Below are 23,692 nucleotides of genomic sequence, written 5' to 3'. Positions count from 1 at the left end.
CACACTGTATTTTGGATTTAAAGCTTTCTTAATGATTTGGTAAATTTCTATTTGCAAACCATTTTACTTCTATAATGTGATGTAGCCCTATGTGAAATTTACCAGAAATTGACTGAATCACGAAAAAAATGTTGTGTAATAAACACAACCACAAAAATAATTTCTTAAACGACAACCACCAGGGATAAATCAGTAGCCTACCTATCAAACAGTTTGAACTAAGCGGGTAACGAAGATATAATAGTTTTAAAACAGACCGTATTCTTGCACTCGCACTACGAGATTAACCAATTCTTGGTTTTCACAATAACAAATAACACTATAGGCAAATAAAGACGGTGATTCAGAAAATCTTATCGATTATTACTTACAACTTATCCACTCATCAAGTGGAGGAAAACCTCTGCATTTGAAAGTCGTAACTCCAGATCTTCTTTTGACGGGGCGGGAACTCTAACCCACTTTATAGGCTACCCAAAAGTGAGTGACTCACCAGACTAAACCATTTAGGCAACTAGTCTATTTTGCAATAGCGTTTATACCCTGTTAGTTTAAGCGCTTTAAGAATACTTACGTTTGCTTACTATTTAATTTTCTGCTTTTAGGTTTTACGCCTTAAATTTGTGCAAAAACGCAACCACAACACATTTTCAGTGGTTTGGTCCTAACACAAAATGAAACTGTGAATTACCGCTAAAACGAAACTTAAACGAGAAGGACTATATGGCATTTCTTGGTAAATCCCGAATAGGACTGTGCAACGGGAACGACAAAACCTTTTTATTTATGTGGGAGGAGACTGGCCAGCACACTGTTTCTTGTATATTTAAGTTTTATACTGTGGTTTATAGTTTTTCTTTTATTTGATATTGATGATTAATGTGATTATATTAAATATTGTTTGTCATTTGCTTTTTGTTTCTGTGATACTGCTCTCCTCTTTTTGTGTGTTACAGTGCTCAGTGACTTTGTAGGGTCCGGGCCTGCATAGACATTAAACCTCCTTCGGTGGAGGTGATTCGGGTGGTGTGGCACTGCTGTGTACTAGAAGGCTGGCACTGAAATTGTGATTTAAAGGTTACTTCCTTATTGCGGTGTATGCTGTGGGTTTTCTTCTGTTTCCTTCTTAGGTCCATAAGAGCAGGCCTGACCCTCTTGCAGTCTTGAGGAGAGCTATTTCCTACTTCTGTGAATTTTATTATTGACACGTTTCAACATTTGATGGTCCGTGTTGGAACAATATTATTTATTTATTTTTATTATTTTTTTTTGTGTGATCTGTGGGGGCTCCTCCTGCCAAATAAGGAGGTGGTGTAGTCAGCTTATATTTCCTACACTACATTTATATTATTATTATTATTATTATTTATTATAATTTTTATTAGATGTAGGCTACTGAGTATAAGAGCGTAGAAAATGTAATAAAGTTTAAAAATACCATGTGTGTAGTCATAAATATACATGGATGGAGGGCAAAACATCCATAGAACTGTCAATTGTTCATCTGTTTTAAACTAAATATTTAGTTTTATTTCAATAGACATACTCTGATTGCCATTTCCTTGATGAACTGAATTTGTGATCGATCATTCATTCATTCATTCATTCATTCATCATTCATTCTGTTTTTCGAAACCTCCCAGTGTAACAGTGATCAAATACGCCTGCACATATGCAGGCTAAGAGAGGTGATGCTTTGCATATGGTGACTTTCACTCTTCCGTGTTATCAGTCTGGCTTGGAACACCATGGAAGAACAGATGGTTCGGTGTGTCTTTGCCTTTAAAAAACTGGAAATTTTGTTATAGACACCGATAACTTCTCAACTTCTCAATCTCTGATGGCTCTTTGTAAGATTTTTATCTTCAGACTTCTTCTATTGACAGGTTTGCGTCTGGCTGGCGGCACAGTCTCTGACAGCTTTAAGGAGTGCAGTCAGTTCTTCTATATGCACACAGCACCCACAGGTATCCGAGGGGGGAATCTGAAGAGGATATGCCAACGCTACGGAGATAAACTACGTTATGCCACTCTGTACGACAGCAGTCGCCGGCTGGCACTTTATTCAGCATACACCTTTAAAAAGTCAGATGGACAGAGGAGGATGGACACACCCTGGATGTATGAACCACAGGTAGCCTATAGCAGATACCCTTAGTTTTATCTCATTACTTTTTATTCAAAAAATTAATCAATTGACCATATGCACGGTTACTTCCTGGTTTTCGATAAACCAACTTTCCAGTGACCTGTTAGCTGTCATTCTTGCTGTACATCGACACAAAACCATCAATGGTTGACTTTTTAATGTTGTATTTATATTTTAATGCAGTTATCACACTTATAACTTGTCAAAAAACCAAACATTTCAAGATGTAGGAAATACAACATTTGATTGAAAACAGTTTTATTTAAATATAAAAAAGACATTAATTACCAATATAACCAGTAGATGGCAGCAGAGAGGCTTTTTTTTTTTTGGCTCATATTAGAATTTTCCTGTAATATTTTTTCCACACGTTTTGCTTTTGAATAAATATTAAATATAATAAAATCCCTAGGTTTATAAATACATTTTGTCAAGGTGAAGTATGAAGTAAGCTACTTACAAAGTCTCAAGAAAAACAATAACTTTTCTTCAAAATGCAAATGAATTAAAGAGAGCAACGCGCACTCCCTTTATAATCACAGAAGCTGTCCGTCAGTGCAGCGCATTTCACCGGAAGTTTTCCAGCTGGCTTATATTATACACAAATTCACGTCATTTCATATTTACATGCAATCCAGGGATGCCTGCATCCTTTTTGAGGTCTGAACCTCTTTGACCTAATATATTTACTTGAAGCACCCCCTGAAATTTTAAGTTAATATTAAGTTAGGTCAATAATAAAATTATGTTAATACAAATAAATAATATATTTATATATATATTTCATGGTTCTCTGATGTCGATTAATGGTCTCATGACATGCAGGTAAACAAATAAAATATTTATCTTTTTTATAATTTTTAGTAAGAGTTTTATTTTGATTTGTCTCTATTTTAAAATAATTTACTTTAATTTAAAAAATGTATGATTTAAAAACTTTCTAGCTTTTCAAAAAACCCTGACGTAATAATGTACTTCATGTTATTGATAACAAAGAATGGAATATATTTTCTTTCTCTTTTGTATTTCTATATCAATACGGTACAAGATTATCCTATTCAAATCAATTTGATAAACGAGTTAGGTCAAAAGGTATTGAAAGTAATCAAAAAGTAGTCAATACCTTAAATGTGTAATGTAATGGATTACGTTATGTAATCTGGAATCAGTAGCCGACTATAATTTGTACGTAATCTACTGAGCACTGCTCATAACATAAAACCAAATTATACTGTTTAAATATTCTAATATTCTGTCAATATGAGTTTCTATTCATGGATTTCATCCGGTCCCTTTCCACAGGTGTATTAATCAAGCACAATGCAGTCTGCATTCATAATCTAGGTGCTTGATTTTATACACCTGTGGAAAGGGACCTGATGAAACCCATGGGGTGCTTCTCATTTCTTATTTGTGCATCCTCGTTTCCTTTCCTCGTTTCCTTTCCTCGCGTCTCTGCTCCGCCCCCTGTAGGATGCGAGGGAAGGCTGCAAGGAAAAGACGCGAGGACGGAGGAATCGAATGTAACTTTTTTTAAAACATTGGAATACTTGATCACTCAAGCGTCACTTCACTGCGTCATAAGCAGCGCTCAAAGGATCTGCCCTTATGTTGTTGAAGTTTGTTTATTTAAGAAATTCATAATAAATAATAATAAAGCAAGATACCCTGTTGAAATATGTGAGATGTGTGGTTTATATAAACTGCAAAGGTAAAGTATAAATTAAAATGATTGTGACCGATGTGAAGGGGGAGGAGAATTTAGACGTGCGTCACGTTTAAGTCGATAAAACTCTTCCGCATAGGATACACCTGTGTATCCTCGCTCATGACTCCTCAGGAAGCCTCCTAACTCCTCGATCCTCGACTCCTCGCGGTGCAATTAGAGAATTGAGATGTCCTTCAAGATGGCTGAGCTCGATCGGTTTCCGGGTCATAGGATGGAGGACGGAGGAGAGAGGAGACGAGGAGGGATATTGAAAGGCACCCATGGTTTCTGATTTCTTGTTCTTTTGCCTTCCATAGCTGGTTTCTGCGGATGAAAGCGGGAACATGAGAGTCTTGCCCTCTAGTGGTGAAACGGACCAACTGCTTGAGGAGAGCCAGGCAGTGCTGGCAGACTATGTTGATGCAGTGGAGTTCGTGCGAGGCTCACTCAACCCTGACCAGCACCAGGCCGACAACCAAGACAAAGCAGCTACCTATACACTCACAAATGTGGTTCCTCAGATCACAGACTTTTTGGAGGGCCCATGGGCCACATATATTGATATGGTGCGGCGCCGCCTGAATAACTTCTGCCGTGGGACGGCCTATGTGGTGACCGGGGTGACTGTATCGGGTATGACCATCCGAAGAGAAAGTGAGGAACGCATGGCTGTCCCGAAGCACTTGTGGTCGGCTTATTGCTGCCCCCGCTTTGATCGAAACTCTCCCTATGAAGTACGGTACATGTTTCCCACTTACGCAGCACATGCTTTGAATGAGATAGTGGGACACAGTGTTACAGAAGTGCCTTTGAAGGCTTTAGAGACCTTTCTGAAAAGTCAGACTGACATGGACAAAACCGTGAGCATCTTTTTCAAGGACTGCGTCTCAGAAAATACGCATACCAATGGGAAGTGAATGAAAGCGAATTTGTGAACTCTGGATTTGTGTGTGCATCTTTACATGTAGTAAATGCAAGAGCCAGGCAAGATAATTATATAAATAAACTAATAAAGAAAAAGTAAGTATAAAGAAAAATGTCTAGTAATTGTGACTTCCAGGGAGTTCTGCTATGAGTGCTGAGCAAAGACAGATAAAGGTTTAATAATTGAAACCTATGTGCTCTTACCATGTGCTGTAATATTTTGGACTATCATATAGTTATAAATTTTATAAAATAGTCAGCCAGTACAAACCCAGAACATTGCCATAATTTCCACTAATGTTCTTTAAAAGTTATGTAAATGTTAGGACAAAAGTTGTAAAATAATGTTTATGGAAAATAACATTCTTATAATGTTATTAATAGTTAATATACGTTCTCATAATGTTGAGAAAACGTTCTTAGAATAATGTTCTCGGAACATCATTATGTTATTTTTATTTTCTGAATGTTTTCATAATGTTATCATAAAACGTTCTGAGAACGTTCATACTTTGTTCGTAATTTGTACTTAATGAATGTTCTCGTAATGTAGAGAGAAAACCTTTGAAGGGGGTGGATTGGAATCCACTGCTGCTTCAATGTATATGTAATGAGTGATTATAATCAAGGTATTAATCAATATTTTTCCATCTAAATATCAAATGAGTTGAATGACTTCTCTGGAGATTTTACTTTGTTATAGGAGTTACCAGTGTGATCACTGAAATGTTCTTTTCATGTATTCTTTAATGTCTGTATTTGATATCTGAATGCAGTAACAGTGCTTGCTCATTTAGCCCGGCTTCCAGAAATGAAATAGGGAAATGTGTTTGAGAAAGGTCTTCAACGTGTTAAAACATATAGGGGTCATTGAAGCCAATAGTTTAAGGGACCATTTCTTTGTTAAAGCCTTACTTAGACTAAAGTGTAGCTCTCCTTGAGAAAGAACGCATTATCTTGATGTTTTGAGACGAGACTCCTGTCTATAGTTAGAGCCTGGCCAAATCCAACCTTGGTAAAGCTGTGTGTCGGTGTGTGTGTTAGTCTTCTTGGTTACAGGTTAAGGAGCCACTGGCATTATTGGAGATTGACTGAGTTGTTGTTCGCGACATGCTGGCGCCCAGCAACACAAATCTGAGACCTGGAAGGTCACGACGTGCCTAACTTCAGGGTCCGAGTGTCAGCTGCATAATCTATGGAGATATGCATCAGTGTATCTGTATATGTGTGGAAAATTACTATGTTTATCTATTTCTTAGCCAATCAGAATCATTCAACCTGTAAGCAAGGACGTAGCTTAGACCTTGGTGTAGGGAATAACTGCTGTGATCTTTGTAACTGTAAGCGGGGCGGCCTACGAACTCCTGTGTGAGTCTTGAAGCTGACTTCTGCTGATGAAACTGCAAACTATCTTCAGTAAAACTTTTCTTAATTTTTTTATAATTCTGACTCCGGGTCTTCTTTCAAACATCTGGTCCTAAACTGTTACCCCCTAACACCTTCATATGATGTCCTTACAATGCTATTTTTACTTTGATGAACATTGTCATAACATTGAGAGAACATTCAGAAAACATTCAGAAATAACGTTTTCATAACATTCTCAATATGATAGAATGCAATGTTCAAGTCAAGATCCTTTTAGGTAGAGGCGTGTTTATTTTGGTGATTTCAAATACAGTATCAACAGTGTTTCACTTACTGATCACTTACTGCACCTTTAATACATAAAAAAACGGATGTTTTGAACATTCAGAAAACTTTCAGAAATTAACATTTTCATAACATTTTCAAAATGATAGAAATGGAATGTTCCTTTAACATTCACATAAACCAAGAAAAAACTTTAATACATTCAAATGGAAGATTCAAATGTAAAAAAAACAAACAAAAAAAACATTCAGAAATAATATTTTCATAACTTAAGGGGAATGTTAGCAAAACATTCTAAGAACATATTTTTGTTACCTTCCCAGCAGACTCTACCTGAGAAGTGAATGAAGACATATCAGATTTTGTCATACTCTTTGTGGATCATTTCCATTCTTATCCTGCCACACTGTAGAGCAGAGTGTGTTATATGAATTCACATTGCATATATCATTCCATTAAAATATCTCTTTGGTTATATATATATATATATATATATATGTATGTGCAGTGGTGCTTGAAAGTATGTGGACCCCTTGCAGAATCTGTGAAAATGTGAATAATTTTAACAAAATAAGAGGGATCATACAAAATGCATGTTATTTTTTATTTAGTACTGTCTTGAATAAGATATTTTACATAAAAGATGTTTACATATAGTCCACAAGACAACAACAAAATAGCTGAATTTATAAAAAAGGATCCCGTTCAAAAGTTTACATACCCTTGATTCTTAATACTGTGTCGTTACCTGGATGATTATTATATTATTATATTATTATTATATACTAGAACTATTATTATTATTATTATTATTATTGTTTATTCTATTTATTTATGTTCTCATTTAAATGCCTGTTCTAATGTCATATATGTATGTATGTACCAAGAGCTCCTGTAAAAACCACAACAAATTCCTTGTGTGTTTGTGCACACATGGCGAATAAAGCTCATTCTGATTCTGATTCTGATTCTGATTCTGATGATCCAAAGCGGGTTTTTCTTTTGATGGTTGTTCTTGAGTCCTTTGTTTGTCCTTAGCAGTTAAACTGCCCAATGTTCTTCAGAAAAATCCTCCAGGCCCTAAAAATTCTTAATTTTTCCAGCATCTTTTGCATATGTAAACCTTTTCCAGCAGTGACTGTATGATTTTTGAGATCCATCTTTTCACACTGAGGACAAATGAGAGACTCAAACACAACTATTAAAAAGGATCAAAGATGAACTGATGCTCCAGAAATAAAACACGATGCATTAAAGCTACAATATGTAAGATTTTTGTAATAAAATATCCAAAAATCACTTGCACAGTGTGATATATTTCCCGCAGTTGAGTACTTACAATATCCCAAAAGTTCCCAAAGATTTTTTATTTCAGAGAAATTCCAATTTTAAATAATGTCTCGTCCCTGTACACTTGTCGCCTGTCAATGACGTAATGTCCGCGTTATCCCTGGTTTCTGCTCGTACTGCCATAGTAACCATGGCGACAGAAGTGGACAACTGCGTTATGTCTAGCGGCACGCTCACGCTGTTGTTGTTTCGTTCAAACTTTATGGACCATGGCCAGCAGACTTTGGGACAAAAGGAGAAATAAAACGAGGATCAATATCAGTGTTGCGTTTTCGAGATGGAATGGTAGAATTAAATGTCCTTATTCCTTTATATCTGCGGGACTCGCATGTGGCGCCGATATCTGTCTCTCATTAGCAATCGCGCCCTGCTTCATTCCACAGTCATGTTAAAAACATGAATGTATTCACTCATCCATAAACATTATTAGATCCTTCGGCATGACGGCAAGTTCCATAATTCATTCATAATTCAAACATTAGAGAATGTTTGAACTTTTTTTAATAGTTGTGTTTCAGTCCATCAATTGTCCTCAGTGTGAAAAGATGGGTCAAAATTATACAGTCACTGCTGGAAAGGGTTAAAATATGCAAAAGATGCTGGAAAACTGAATATATATGTTTTTAATTGTTGGATTTTTTACACAATTCACAGGTGAGTACTTATATAGTTAAAGTCTGCTCTATTGTTATTGTTTGATGGTATTTGTTAGAGTAACTGCTGACATTTTGTACTGAATGGAGAACATTGGTGCAGTAGAGTTTATTGTTTCCACTGTGCTTGCGTAGATTAAGTAGATGTCAGTTAAATTTAAGTTCATTTTTCCATCACGTCTTATTTAGGCTCAGTGCTGGTTTACTATAACAGCCAGTGAACATTAGGCCAGCAGTGAGCAAATTTACCTTCCTGATTTGCATGTAGACGAGGATAACGGCACACTGAAGTTTGTCTTATCAATATGCTTTACATTCAAGTTTTATATATCAGACTCTCCGAACATGGTTTTGCATGTACTTTGTACTCTGTCTTAGCATTTTCAATGGCTCTCATTTTATTCTCCACCTACCAGTGAAGAGTGGGTTTTAAACGAGATAAAGACAGTCGATTGGAGACAGCGAATAAGCCAGTCACAGAAAAAGGAGCAACGTTTTTTCCTGAAACTCTTTGCTGTGTAACTCTCCTAATTACGTCAGTCCAAAGAACATTTCACAGAGAAGAAAGACAACAGTTTAAGCTCTTTAAAGCAACATGAAGCTCATGGTCAATTGCGGGTTCTGGTTTGGATCCTTGTTGATCCCACTGACGTGCTTGATATTAAGATCACAAGCTGGAGTGGTGGAGGACTTCTCCCACGTCGAGCGCTGTAAGGATTTTCTTTATATGGGCACTCCGCCACGAGGTTACCTCAGTACTTCTCTAAAAAAGATCTGCCAGCGGTTTGTGGACGAGCCTCGCTTCATCACCTTCTACAACCCCAAAAAACACATCCCCATCTATTCAGCATACGTCTTCAAGAAATCAGATGGGGAGAAGCGGGTAGACGTTCCCTGGATGTTTGAACCACAGGTGAGTGTGTGCTAAGAATAACATATTTAGTAACCTCTGTATGAACACTTTTGAAACTGATCAAAAGTTACTGTAAGACTTTTACAGCTGTTCTTAGGACTTTCCTGTATCTTGTTTCATATAATACATGAAAATGTTAATCAGCACAACTGTTTTCAACAATGATAATAATAGTTTCAAAAAAATGTTTCTTGAGCAGCAGATCATCATATTAGAATGATTTCTGAATGATCATGTGACACTGAAGACTGGAGTAATGATGCTGAAAATTCAGCTTTGATCACAGGAATAAATTACATTTTTAAATATGTTAATATAAAAAGCAGTATATATAATATATTAAATCTATTTTAAAACAAAATGTTTATCTTCTGAAATGTGTGAATGTACGGAGCCCCTACAGGAACACAGTGATGGAAAAAATATGAGAATTGAGGGAAATTTTGGATTCTCTCGCAAAAGTTTTGCGTTCCCTCACAAAGAACTCAAAAGGTTTTCAGGGGGGGCGCAAAGATTTTCCTAAAGAACGCAAAAGCATCAAAATATTTTTTTTCCTCCCATCTCATATTTGTTTTCCATCACCATGTCCCTTTAGAGGCTCCTCTATGAATGTGATCTGGGTATTAGTCTATTGTAATCATGACATTTGGCAAGGGGGTTTAGTCTTCTTTCTCTTCGTGCCTCTAAGTCTCTAAACCTCGAATCATTAGAGACTGCGGTCTTTAGCGCGCCCGCCTCCCTATGCCGGATCGAATCCCTCTCGGAGCGTGGCATTGTAGGGTTACATTAGTGCCGTGACCTGGAAGGGAGTGATGTTTAGGGCCAGCTAGTAAGAGCTGTGCATTAAAACCTCACTCCCCTGATCTTGGTACGGCTCACTTTGGGGGAGTTTTCCACTGTGAACAGTACCTAATACCTGGTACTTTTTTTAGTACCACCTCGGTTGAGGTTCCAAGCTAAAATGTGACATGTAAACACAGCAGATCACTGATTGGTCAGAGAGAATCGTCTCTACCAGCGTCATTTGGATTTGGCGCAATCAGTCAATAAACCCACCCACGTTGAAGCTGTACTAAACTGCAGTGGAAAAGCAAACTGAGCCAAAGTAAAGCAAGCCGAGCCGTACCATGCAGTGGAAACGCGCCATTAGAGACCTTGTGAGCGCGCCGGACATGCCAGTTCGAGTACCGCTCGGAGCGGGGTGAGTAGGACCGGAGGGATTACATATGTTAGATCTTCATCACCTGTGTTTCTTATTTTTCACAGCTGGCAACTGATAAAGGAAGCAGTAACATGGAACCCTTCCCCCAATCCACCTTCATGCACAAAAACTTTGAAGACACGCAGGCTGTGTTAGAAGACTACGCCGACGTGGTCCAGTATGAACGTGGCCAACTGAACCCAGATGAGCATCAGGTAGACCCGCTGGACAAGGCCGCCACCTACACCTTGACCAATGTGGTTCCCCTGATAAGAGAGTTCAGTTTTGGTCCCTGGAGCGCACAGGTAGAGGTTACCCGCAAACGCCTCAACAACTACTGCCACGGAAAGGCTTATCTTATCACTGGGGTCACAACATCAGGTAATATGATTCGACGTGAGAACCAAGATCGTGTCGCCATCCCAGAGTTCGTGTGGACGGCCTATTGCTGCACGGATTACGATCACAACGCTCCCTACTCAGAGCGGTACAAGTTCCCGGCGTTTGGTGCCTATGGTCTCAATGATCGTGTGAACAACCACATAGTGGAGGTTCCCATCAAGAACCTGGAGAAGTTTCTCAAGGGCAAAATGGAGGTGGACAAGAACTTCCAGATCTTTTACAATGACTGTGTGCCAGACTTGTAATGATTCATTGAATGAAGGCCTTCAGCCCCAGGTTAAATCATTATTATTTCAAGATATCATACAGGGTTTCTGCAAGTTTTATGAAGGTAAACTTAAGACCTTTTTAAGTCCAAGTAAAGAATATTTAAGGAGTAAATTGAAGGGAACACAATACATCAATATGTTCTCTAAATATCCATGTGAGTTGTATTAGCAACACTTCAAAGTTTGAAAATATAACTTCCAAAAGATATCCCTTACTTTTTAATTCATTTTGCAAAAAAACACTACAATATGGAAATAACTTTTACTGCAACTTCTGATCACACTGCAAAAAAGTGATGTTTTCCTTCAGTATTTATGTCTTTGTTTCCAGGACAAATATCTAAAGATTCCTAAATCATGATAAATTTACTTCAGATGTAAAATTACATAAAATATGAAGTTTTCTGTGAAATTTATTAAAATTAAGTTTATGACTAAAACAAGAACAAATATTTCCCACCGGGCTCAGAAAAATGATCTTAATTTAGAAGTTTTGACAGATATTTGTTCTTGTTTAAAGCATAAACTCACATTTTTCAAGACTTCATTTTACATTTGCATCCCAAGTAAATGTGTCTTGATTTAAACTTCTTTAGATATTTGTATTGGAAAACAGGACTAAAATACTGAGGAAGATATTAATTTTTTATAATGTATGCAACATTTATTGCCATGACTTTATGAATTTAAGACTTTCTGCTATGATTTCAGACTTAATTTGTGCAAGTGAGAATAAAAAATGTAAAAAAACTTTTTTTAAACTCGCAGAAACCCTGTAATATATATGCACACATTACAACATTAATATATATCTATTGGGGACAAAGTAGTTCAAACTTCTTTTTTGAGATTAACAATATCTATGTGCTAAAAATTTAAGTAAAGAAACTGGGCCTCATTTATGTTTTGATCTTTTTCTTTAGAATCAGTATGTTAGTATGCTTTATAGCCTCCATGTAGTCACATTTGGGATAATTTAAAAAGAATAAATGGCTATAAATGTAAGCAAAACAGTGAGACAAACATCAAGATGCTGTTATAAGAGTCTCAGCTGTCAGAAAAATATATTGAAATAAAATGTAGTAATAAAATGTAGTGTGGTTCCATGGAACCATGTGGTTCATTTATCAGTTCGTTACCATGGTTTGGTATTCAAATTATATTTGAGGTGCATGATAATGCAAGAAAGAAATGATCATGGAAGTCATGACATTTTTATTTAGTTAATTTATTCACGTGATGAAGTCAAACAGAAAAAATACAAATTATGTAAATGTAGTCAGTCACAGTATGACATCTGTAAAAATCCTCACATACAGGTTACAACAGACAATGGGAATTTTAGAATCTAACAAGAAACTCAGTCACTTCTTGGCACTAAGAGGCAGGCAAAGATTATAGAAAGAACACTGATCCATAGAAGCAACTGGTTTCCATGAAACCCAACCGTGCCTTTGCAAAGAGTTTTTATCCAAGGGATAGCCAAAGTAGTGAGGGTCCATAACAAGCAGATAACTCTCCTGTTTACCGGTGTACACACCTAAGATCCCCTTAGAGGAATTATCCCTGTCTCCTCCCATCATAACAGGTGACCCACGGGTAAGAAAGTGGTTGTGAAGATCCTCAACGGTTTGATCAAGCTCCTTTCCATACCGCACATGCACTATGCGGCAGGGAACATCATAGAGCTGGTCAAGAATAAGACTTGCCTCAAATGTCCCTATCCATTCCCTGGATCCCATGAATGAATCAGGTTTGTCCCCTATTTCCACCAAAGTTTGTTGTATTTCAGGAAGACTAGGTGGGTGTCTGCGCCTGTGGCTAACATTCTGAGGTTGATTAAGACACAACCATGAAGACATGGTCTGAATAGTCCTGTATCCACAACCCCAGCCTCTGTCGTCCTTGCCATCACAACCATAATGATAATAGAGACAGTCTCCTGATATCACTGAGCATCTGTCACAGTCTGAAGACGGCTGAGGTAGTCCATCATGAGCATTCTTTACTAATATATCATCCCATGTTTCGTTGTTAGCTGTTATTTGTCCACAAACATGTCCACCCCAATCTATACACTCAGTTTGCTCGGTCTCTTCCATGGCAGTACATGTGTATAAGCTACGATACTTTACGAGACGAATGAACGTATGTGATTATGGCATCTCGTAACAAACGTCCATCTCCGAAAGTCTTCCCTGTGGTGTATGAGCTCGTTCGAAAACAGTTCCGCCTCAATCTTTTCTGTTTTACACATAATAAGGGTAATAATTATGAACATTAAATAAATTAATAGCGTCTATAAATACAAAACTGAGTATTGTAAAACTAAAAAAGTACTGTTGGCTCTGTAAGACGAGACACATTTAAATTAAAACGGTTTTGAATTTGGACATTGGACCCTTTGGCCTTTTCACAGACTGTGATGACGAGTAACGGTCATCAGCATCGTTAATCCTGCAAAGTTTTTTATATTTGAATTTTTTTAAATGTAGCCTACATTTATAATATAGTCTACTTTGCATCAAATTACAAAACAAAAACGAATTAACGCGATGTGAGGGTGTTTCTAATAGGCCTACACCGGCTTTGGGAGTGAAGATAAAGTTCTCTCTCTTGCTGCTGTTATCAATCTCTCTTTATTTTATTTTCCTCTTTTGTTGTGAAAATACTATTGTGAATTTTGCTGTTTGAGCAGGTGGAAACATGAAAAATATCAAATGTAATTATCTCTTTGATTTATGTATTATTCATGTAATTATTCTCTCATTCAAGTTTACCCAGCTATGACAACTTCTGCTTCTGAGAAACTCAGAAATGTGAAAAGGGTCAAACAACGATAGGCCACAGCTAAATTAGATTTATGAAACTTCAGTTATTATCAAATAAAGAAACACGGACGTAGAGTAGCCTATTTATTTACAATGAAGGCTAAGGAGGCCTTCGCAAACGGTCCAGGTGAACTTCAGATGAATAAAAAAATCTCTCAAAGGAAGCTGTGAATCTTTTTGAACGATTCATCAAAAGAAATATGAAAATAATAGATTGTAAATACAGATTGTATGTTCAGATTGAAGGTTCATTGTAGGTTGATTCAGATTGTAAATTCGCACAACTCGGCTAAAATATTATTTCTTCTGCGTTACGTTAGTTCAATGGATCGCCAATACCGACAGTAGACTATAGGCCTATATCATATTATGCATATCATATTTATTGTTAGTTTTCTATTTTAAGTCTTTGATGTTCTGGATGACATTTAAAATATATATATATATTCAAGTTTCCTTTTTGTGTGTTTAACATAAGGCTACCCTAATTATGCAGGCACCAGTATTGCCTCAAAGTGTTTGTAGCGCTAACCACCAGCAGAGGGAGCCAGTGTTCTGGAAGTATATCCTAGACCTAGACCCATTTAAAGGGATAGTTCACTTTAAAATGAAAATTCTTTTGAAGAATGTCAGTAACCAAACAGTTAACTGGAACCATTGACTTCCATAGTAGGGAAAAGAAAGTACTATGGAAGTCAATGGTTCCTGGACATTCTTCAAAATATCTTCCTTTGTGTTCAGCAGAAGACAGAAATTCATACAGGTTTGAAACAACTTGAGGGTGAGTAAATGATGACAGAATTTTCATTTTAAAGTGAACTAGGCCTTTTGGCTGTGGGATGAACTGCTAACTTTGGCCAAGGATATGAATAAGGTAAGCTACGTTCTATACCGTACGTTTATTAATTAACGAGACAATCTTATCTGGTTGTGCAATAAATGCCAACCTAGGTTGAGTATTGCATCTGATTTGTTGTAATGCACCATGATTGTTTGGTAATGCATTATGATAACCGCATCAATAATGCGGTTAAAAACAATGTAATCTTATTTGTTCCCCTTGTTGGTTTATCTTCCTAACCTTTTGATTGGCTCCAATCAAAAGGTTAGGAAGATAAGCCACACAACAAGGGGAACAACAAATAAGATGTCAAATACATTGTTTTTAACCGCATTATTCAAGACACATGATCTCTAAACAATCATGGAGGTTACAGTCTTTCTGTTTTTCTAAGTTGTTTCCAAATGGACAGAAATAGAGTCATCCTCAACTGTCCATTTCCCATACACGTGAACATAAACATAAACAAAAACATATGCAACCAGAGAAACGACACCGGTGGCAGAAAGAGTGGGCTATTATTATGCATCACTCTGTCAATAATGGTCCCAAAGCAGAAACAAACCCCAAAATATCTAGACTGGTAGACTGGATGCCATTGTCAAGGAAAAGAAAACAACCTGTATGAGTATAAACAAGTGGTTTGGTAAACACATTGTTTTTGACCTATTATGTACGATTAGTCCTTGCATTTTTCTGAGGCACTGTACATACGAGAAGGCCATTTTTTTTATTTAATCATTAAATTAAATGACTTGTTTTACATAGAAATGAAGCTGGATTTAGAAACGGTACAATTCAGCAACCAAATATTTAATTTTGAAACAAAATGCTGGAAATTAAGGAAAAATCTGATACTTAGATAACTCTTGAAATATTATATAACAACTGCAGTAAGCATTTTCTGTCTTGTAAACAGGGCTTGACAATGACACCCACCCAATGCGTGTGGATTTCAGCAGTGGCGGGTAATGCAGTCACTCCTCCTATTTAATATAATTTTATATATAATATATTCATTTTTAGTTTGTAGTCTTTTATAAAGGCATCTGAAATAATAAACTAAGTGCAATGTAGTGTTGTCAAAGAGATACATTTTTTCGATACATATCGATACTGAAATATATGAAACGCTTAATACTCATTTTCTGCAGAATAGATACACGATATCAGCTGCACTTTCTCTCTCTCTCTCATCTCTTCGACAGCGAGTTACACACAAACCCGCCTCCCCTCACTCACTCATTTCATTTGCTCCGGATGAGTATTGTTGGTGTTACAGGGCTTAAATTTCGGCGTGAGATTGCGCATATTGCACATCATTTTACTCATACCCGTAGATTTTGTGCTCACACTCAAAGTGCGCACATAAAGCCAACTCTCAGGACTAAATAGAGTTCTTTCTCGCTGCTTTTTGCGCTTAAACGGTCTTGGCAAGTATTCATGTAAATACAGTCAGTTATGTTTTAAGTGAACGTAAACAGTTGAGATTAAGAAAGAAAATGCATGTGTAATGGTAATGGATCCAAGCGTCAGGAATTAAAGTGATAGCAGCCAAATATACCGGCTGCCAAATAATGAAATCATCTAAAAAATATCTATATGGCAGTTTTGCCTCATGGTATCAATGTCAAAATTGTGGCCAGTGAAAATGCTGAGTGGCTAGTAACTGTGGAGAACCACCAGCCACAGTAGCTGGTGAGCAAAAAGAGTTAATGTCAAGCCCTGGTTGTAACAATGGCATCTGTGGATGGATATAAGATTCATTGAAACCAAAGGGGTTTAAACCATTACTAAAACAAGGTCAAGACTTAGCAGGTAGATAGCATGCATGAAAACAGATCACAAGGTCAAAGAATAGACTACGATAAACAATGCATGATAAGGGAAATGTGAATGCTGGCCTGAAATTGAATGTTTTGACTTGAGATAGACTAAAGATGAACACTTAAGATCAGACACAAATCTGGATATGGAAGACATTTCAAAACTTGCATCAAAGTCCCTGATGCAAAATACTGTGGTTAGGATGGAAAAATAAAACCCGGTACTTAAAGAGGTCAAACTGTTTGTGGGTATGTAGTTATGATTCAAGCTGGACACAAGAGTGTACGGATAACTGTAGGTGAGTGGAGGCTGGCAAAGTCATTGCATTCAACTTTTTCTTGTTGGGTCCTTTTCTGAGATTTTGTTGACAATATGTGTGCATTTTTAATGCTTAAGAATAGCATGCAAATAGTTAAATAAAAAAGCATATAGAATTATTCATTTAGGTGTTGCCAAAACGTTTTTTTTGAAACAGTCTGTTGCCAAAACCTTACTAAGCTCACAGGTGTAACATCTGTGTTGATGTGTATAATGAACATTTCTGAAATGTTATGTAAGACACTTGTAACTGCATTATTGGTTTCTCTGTAAACTTCAGCAATTGTACCACTGTCTTCATTCATGAAATGACCTCAGGATTTCTTTTTGTCCGTTGGCTGACTGTCGGTAATACTCTGAATGGTTTAACTGTGAATTTGGCATAGTGACATGATTAGTATGCATCTGCTGTTAATAATATGCAACGGCCAGAACAAGGAGTACTAATCTAACAACAATAACTATGTAAGTGGTGGCGCATTACACACAAGCCTATCAACTAATTTTAAAATGTTCTTAACCATATGTTTATTGGTGTTGAAGGAAATGTACGCTATGTGACTAACTTTCTAACTGAAAGTAAAAAGCATTTTAATTATAACCAGTAGAGTTGTAGAAAAATCAAATCATAGGCATTGGGAAAGAAAACTGGTAAGACGTGAATGATATGGAGGTTGTTTGAAATTACACTAAAATGTATTGAAGAAGCCATTTGAATGAATTATACAAAAAAAAATTTGAATTAATTCATTTTAAAAATCATTTTAATGGAAGTGTCAAAGGTAACAACGATTTCTATTCCTTTCTGCTGGAGAGAGCAAAGGCCAAAGCTAGAAATATCCCAGTATTCTTCAGCCAGTAAAAGCTGTCCGTCTTATCATTGTAAAGTGCAGATTGTATCAGTTGATGAAGCTCTTTCCAGTCTATTAAAATCCCCACACCTTGGAAAGAGCAGAGTGATATTTATAGCTGAAGATGAAGGGGTGGGTAGCAGGGTCCGGGTGGGAGGAAGGGGTCTTCCTGAAATGATCAGGTTGTTTCGAACAGCAGAGCCACCAGCAGGCTGTGTGTGTGTGTGTGTGTGTGTGTGTGTGTGTGTGTGTGTGTGTGTGTGTGTGTGTGTGTGTGTGTGTGTGTGTGTGTGTGTGTGTGTGTGTGTGTGTGTGTGTGTGTGTGTGTGTGTGTGTGTGTGTGTGTGAACGCTGCCAAAGATCTTCTGCAGCTTTGCTCTTTTGGCCTGCAAACCCTTATGTTGTAACGGAGAAAGACCTTCACATTTGTATCTATCCCTTTGACAGCAATACATTAACATAATGCTTTGGAGTGATGCATTAAAGTTGGGATAGAAAATGGGATAACAATGTGCTGTGCGCGCGCGCACACACACACACACACACACACACACACACACGCACACACTCACAGTACTGTTAAAAATTGGGTCTGTAAGTTTTTTTTAAATATTGTTATGCTCACCATTGCTTTTATTTTATCAAAGATACAGTAAAAAAGTTAAAACTTAAAATCACTGTTTTCTATTTTAATATATTTTAAAATGTAATTTATTTCTGTGATGCAAAGCTGAATTTTCAGCATCATTAATCTTCATTAGTCTTCAGTATCACATGATCCTTCAGAAACCATTCCAAGCCTGATTTGTATGTTCATTTCTGAACTTTACCTTATCATACGTTACCTCTGATAACAGATCCCTCTAAATTGTAATGTGGACTCGATGTGTATTGTGAAAAGCGCTCTACAAATATGTGAATTGAATTGAGTTAATATGCTGATTTAGCACTCAAGAGTTATTATTATCAATGTTGTATTGCTGGGGACATTTTTTCAGGATTCTTTGATGAATAGAAAATTCAAAAGAGCAGAATATATTTAAAAATATTTTGTAGCATTATAAATGTATTTACTGTCACTTGTGATTAAATTAATGCATCCTTGTTGAATAAAGGTATTAATTTCTTTCCAAAGAAAGAAAACAACTGACACCAACTTTTTAAATAGTGTGTGTGTGTGTGTGTGTGTGTGTGTGTGTGTGTGTGTGTGTGTGTGTGTGTGTGTGTGTGTGTGTGTGTGTGTGTGTGTGTGTGTGTGTGTGTGTGTGTGGTATTCCCTACGTTATGGGGACAAGGATAGAAATACCAGTCAATTTTGACCTTATGGGGACTTTTTTGGTTCACATGAGGAAAATAGCTTATAAATCATACTAAATTAAGTATGATATGAAAATCCAAAAAATTCTAAAATTTTTTCGGTGATGGGTAGGTTTAGGGGCAGGGTTAGTGCAAGGGGACAGAATATACAGTATAAAAACCATTACACCTATGGGAAGTCCCCATAAAGCATGGGGTGTGAGGGGGGGAGCAAACAGTTTATCTTGTAACAAAGAAAGCGCTACCCGATGAACTCAGATTATTTTGGATGCTTTTTATTCAGAAACAATAACTTCCGACAGGCCACCTTAGTGGCTCCGACGTCCCCGTCCCCCATTCTTTCATGTGAGTTTCCTGTCTTGTGGCGCGCCACTGGACCTTAAACAAGGAGCCTGATCTGGCTCTCGTCCCATTCAGGAATCAAGACAGTGGACGCATAGTCATTCTCTGTTTACTATGCAGATCTCCCTCTCATACTCTCTCTCTTTCTTTGCATTGCCAAATTCTGGCTGTCTTTGTTTACTAGTAAAGGGGGGGGGGGGGGGGGGTGTCCTTGGGTCTTCCTCCCACACATAACCCCCCTCTCATTTTGAATCATGGCAAAATCAATGACAGGGTCCAAGCCTCGGAGTCACTATGCCGGGACTGTCCCACCCTCTCCCCCTCCTCATCCATGACACATGTTCCACAGCACGTACCTTGTCTCTCCCTGCTCTCGGTTTGGCTCAGGCAGAGCAAACAGTGGTTTGATCAAAAAAGACGACAAGTGATTCCGAAAGATTTCTAGCTATGACAACAAACACAGTGTCTGTAGGCAATACAGAACTTGTCTATGTGTATCCAATCACTTTATTATTGTGATGTTTACTAAAACAGAGGAAATAATATACAGTGATATCCAAATTGTGTGAACCATTTTGGTGAACTACAGAGCCATGACAGATAACACAATGACTCCAAGGCTTTAGGCTTTTCTGAATAGTCTATCTATCTATCTATCTATCTATCTATCTACAGATTGAGCACAAATAATTATGGGAGCGTTTAATAGCAGCTGCCTATCAATGAGTACCAAATTGAGTCGAAATAGTCTTGATTATTGGACCCAGAGTCCGCCTGTGCCTATTGATTCCCAACCCACACCCGCACCGCAAATGACAACGTAAATATTATTTCACCCATTACATCAAAGAATAGCGGTTCACCCGTCAGGTAGCCGGCCGCATGCAGGACTCTGCTATGATGACCCCTGTCCACCATTGAAAGCACCTACAATGATCAAGTATCAGAACTGGACCTTGGATCAGTGGAAGAAGATTCAGTTCAATTCAATTCACATTTAATTGTATAGCGCGTTTCACAATACACCATTTCAAAGCAGCTTTACAGAAAATGCAGTTATGTATTTCAGAAATGTACATATACAAAATCACAGTTAGCGAAAAAGGTATTAATTTAAACAATGTAATCATTTAATGCAGAAACAATGAGCTCATTGAAGTAATTAATACTTGTTTGTTAACAAATGATTATGACATTAGAAAATTGTAGCATTGGTGCATGTTGATTTAGAGTTGCGTCATCTGAAGTCTTCGCGGGGTTGGCGCCGTCTCTTCATAGGTGTTGGGATCTGAAGTCTTCATAATAGGCTGGATCCAAACTGGAGCTGACAAACTCTCTAGTTAGTTACCTCAGGATGGGCATCCCAAGGTAAAACAGAGAAGCAAATAGAAAATAATTAGGGTAGCTGCTGTTCATACCATTAAGCAAGAATAATCATGTGCATTTGATCTGATATAAACTCTTCAATCTAGATTTAAACTGGGAGAGCGAGTCTGAGCCCCGAACATTATCGTGAAGGCTATTCCAGAGTTTAATGTTTCAGAGCCAAATGTGAAAATGCTCTGCCTCCTTTAGTGGACTTAGATATTCTAGGTACTATCAAAAGCCCAGAGTTTTGTGACCTTAAAGATCACCTGGTCCGATGAATCCTGTTTTCTTGAACATCATGTAGATGGCTGTGAACATGTGCGTCGTCTAAGTGGGAAGTGAGGGCACCAGGATGTACTGTGTGATGACAACAAGAAAGTGGAAGGAGTGCGATGCTCTGGGCAATGTTCTGCTGGGAAATCATGTGGATGTAAATTTGACACGTGCCACATACCTAAACATTGTTGAAGAACCCTTCATGACAATAGTGTTTCCCGGAGGAAGTGGCCTCTTTCAGCAGGATAATGACCCTGCCACACGATCAGGAATGAAGAGTTCAAGGTGTTCCCCTGGCCTCCAAATTCCCCAGGTCTCAATCCAATTGAGCCTCAACAAGTTCGATCCATCAGCGGGTTGGCGCTGTTTTGGCAGCATGTAGAGGACCAACAGCATATTAGCCGGTCATAATGTTTTGGCTCATCAGTATATACAGTCATTGTCAGAATTGACCAGGACCTCGGGCAGAAAAATAGGTCCACAATTTTAAAGACCCAGCACTATATTTAAAAGTGGGCATGGGGTACTATTTATCCTTCTTTGCACCAAAGCCATCTTGTGTGTTTGCTGCCAAAAAGTTATTGATTTATTTTCATCTGACCATAGAACCCAGTCCTGGTTTAAGGTCCAGTAGTGTCTGGCTACTGAATTTGCTGGAGTTTGTTTTTGAATGAGAGCAGAGGATTTTTTTTTCCTTGAAACCCTGCCAAACAACATTTGGTGATGTAGGTGCTGTTTGAAACAAAGGTGCTGTTTGGTTTTTGACCCCAAGACTTAACTAATTTCTGCATTCCTCCAGCTGTGATCCTTGGAGAGTCTTTGGCCACTCAAACTCTCCTCTTCGCCTTGCATTAAGACAATATAGGCTACGTTCACACTGCAGGCTGAAACGACCCAATTCCGATTTGTTTGCCCCTATGCGACCTGTATCTGATTTTTTCATGACAGTCTGAACGACACAGATCCGATCTTTTCAAATGCGACCCAGGCCACTTGTGTATGTGGTCCAAATCCGATACGTATCCGATCTTTTGAAATGCGACTTCAGTCTGAACGGCCAGGTCTCATGTATCCGACCTGCACGTCATTGATACGCGACAAACGTCATAATTCTGCGTTGAAGTAGGCGGGAATGAGAAGATAAACACAGTGTTGCCAACTTAGCGCCTTTGTCGCTATTTTTAGCGACTTTTCAGACCCCGTTGGCGACATTTTTTCAAAAAAGCGACTAGCGACAAATCTAGCTACTTTTTGGACAAACCTCAGTAACCTCCAAATGTTGCCAGCACAGTCCTGCGAGCGCGAGGTTTGCGTTCTCCTTGCCGTCACACACCTCTCTCTGCGTCTACCCTGTTCAGTGAATGGCTGAGAGAGGAGCAGCAGCACGGCAGACGTGAATGAGCAGTGTTGTTTCCACGGACTTATCACTTATCTTTTGTTTTATATTTAAAGAATTTAGTTTGACCATTTTATTTTATTACTTATGCTAATCACTTGTAATACTCACTATCACAGTGCTTTAGTTCACCCAGTTTCCGAACTCTCTCAATTCAGATAATTTTACACATATAAAAAATAGTCATTCAATAGCTACTCGTTCTATTGTCTGACAAAAAAATATAGTAAATGAGAACAGCTTTATTGGACATTCGGCTATATTATATTATATTTTAGTATGTTATATTAAAATACAGTATGTGAGCATGATTTTAACGAGAAAAAACATTAGGCAGGCAGAACCCAAGTACGCCACGATGACGTCATGAATATGCTAATTGACGTATGACGTCATCTAGCGACATTTAGCGACTTTTAGGGGAGGCGTTAGCTACTTTCCTTTGAAAATAGTTGGCAACACTGGATAAACACACTCACATCAGTATCCCACCACTCCTGGCTGCGACTCCGCACCCACACGTTTCTCTGTACCGACGTTGCTACCACTGCTCCACAAAACGCCATGGCCAAAAACCTTGCTCTCCTCCTTCTTTTTATTTTTCTTCTTAAAATGAGAAGATTGTAATTGCGCTGGCTCCGTTGGGAAAATAACTTTAATATCGCTAAACGAGCTCCACTGTTGACATCCATGTTTAGCTACTTCCGCAAACAACAAGTGACGTCGTTGACCGTTGAGTACTCTTCTGCGAATGCGGGTCACTTCTGGGTCATTTCACGTTCACACAGGAGATCACAAAAGGTCGCATTTAATTGGAAATGTGAACGGCCTTGCAAAAAAATCGAATTTTTCCAAAAAATCGGAATTGAGCATTAAGCCCTGCAGTGTGAACGCAGCCAAAGACAAGCATCCTCTTGCAGGCAGATTTGTAACATCTTTAGTTACCATGCTGATGACTTGGGTCTGTGGTGGAGTAGTGAGTTTGATGTGTAATTAAACTTCTGTGGGGTGTGGACTGGATTGATTCCATTCCTAGAGCTTCCGAATAAATGGGTTTTTGGGGTGCGGACTGATGGGGCAGTGAACCCGAGGTTACCCCGTGA

At 37.9% G+C, this 23,692-nt stretch overlaps 4 protein-coding genes across 9 annotated transcripts in view; 2 read left to right on the top strand and 2 right to left on the bottom strand.

The window, feature by feature from the left end:
• Nucleotides 1–510, bottom strand: part of LOC309490522 (interferon-induced very large GTPase 1) — a 79,811-nt gene extending 79,301 nt beyond the window's left edge. For 2 of the 3 annotated variants that reach the window (XM_082159739.1, XM_082159741.1), the window contains exon 1: nt 372–510. The gene's annotated coding sequence lies outside the window, so the exon portion shown is untranslated. The remainder of the gene's footprint in view (nt 1–371) is intronic. The other variant, XM_082159740.1, reaches the window with a different exon arrangement.
• A 99-nt stretch (nt 511–609) lies between these two features.
• On the top strand, nt 610–6,224 carry LOC309490694 (endonuclease domain-containing 1 protein-like). Of its 4 annotated transcripts, none has more exons than XM_082159905.1 (3): nt 610–736; nt 1,887–2,134; nt 4,175–6,224. In XM_082159905.1, exons 1-3 carry the CDS (start codon nt 724–726, stop codon nt 4,772–4,774), a joined length of 861 nt encoding a protein of 286 aa, XP_082016031.1. In that variant the 5' UTR covers nt 610–723; the 3' UTR covers nt 4,775–6,224. The 4 variants fall into 4 exon arrangements, with proteins under 4 accessions (XP_082016031.1, XP_082016030.1, XP_082016033.1 ...); XM_082159904.1 differs by having other exon boundaries at nt 610–820; XM_082159907.1 differs by lacking the exon at nt 610–736 and adding an exon at nt 1,059–1,077.
• Nucleotides 6,225–8,829: 2,605 nt separating this feature from the next.
• LOC309493401 (endonuclease domain-containing 1 protein-like) lies at nt 8,830–12,313 on the top strand. The gene is made up of 2 exons (XM_082162525.1): nt 8,830–9,350; nt 10,617–12,313. Exons 1-2 carry the CDS (start codon nt 9,033–9,035, stop codon nt 11,196–11,198), a joined length of 900 nt encoding a protein of 299 aa, XP_082018651.1. The 5' UTR covers nt 8,830–9,032; the 3' UTR covers nt 11,199–12,313.
• Nucleotides 11,965–13,435, bottom strand: ufsp1 (UFM1-specific peptidase 1). The gene has a single exon (XM_082162526.1). It carries the CDS (start codon nt 13,322–13,324, stop codon nt 12,587–12,589), a length of 738 nt encoding a protein of 245 aa, XP_082018652.1. The 5' UTR covers nt 13,325–13,435; the 3' UTR covers nt 11,965–12,586.
• Nucleotides 13,436–23,692: the final 10,257 nt, after the last annotated feature.

The sequence above is a fragment of the Leuciscus leuciscus genome (assembly GCF_965113295.1).
Source record: "Leuciscus leuciscus genome assembly, chromosome: 2".
NCBI lineage: Eukaryota > Metazoa > Chordata > Actinopteri > Cypriniformes > Leuciscidae > Leuciscus > Leuciscus leuciscus.
Note: the sequence above shows the minus strand (reverse complement) of the source record. Positions and strands in the feature narration are given on the sequence as shown.

Coding starts and splice junctions, on each gene's coding strand:
- ufsp1 (XM_082162526.1), bottom strand. CDS start 13,324: ATGGAAGAGACCGAGCAAACTGAGTGTATAGATTGGGGTGGACATGTT.
- LOC309493401 (XM_082162525.1), top strand. CDS start 9,033: ATGAAGCTCATGGTCAATTGCGGGTTCTGGTTTGGATCCTTGTTGATC. Junction 9,351..10,616: donor CCTGGATGTTTGAACCACAG/GTGAGTGTGTGC, acceptor TATTTTTCACAG/CTGGCAACTGATAAAGGAAG.
- LOC309490694 (XM_082159904.1), top strand. CDS start 724: ATGGCATTTCTTGGTAAATCCCGAATAGGACTGTGCAACGGGAACGAC. Junction 821..1,886: donor TGGCCAGCACACTGTTTCTT/GTATATTTAAGT, acceptor TTCTATTGACAG/GTTTGCGTCTGGCTGGCGGC. Junction 2,135..4,174: donor CCTGGATGTATGAACCACAG/GTAGCCTATAGC, acceptor TGCCTTCCATAG/CTGGTTTCTGCGGATGAAAG.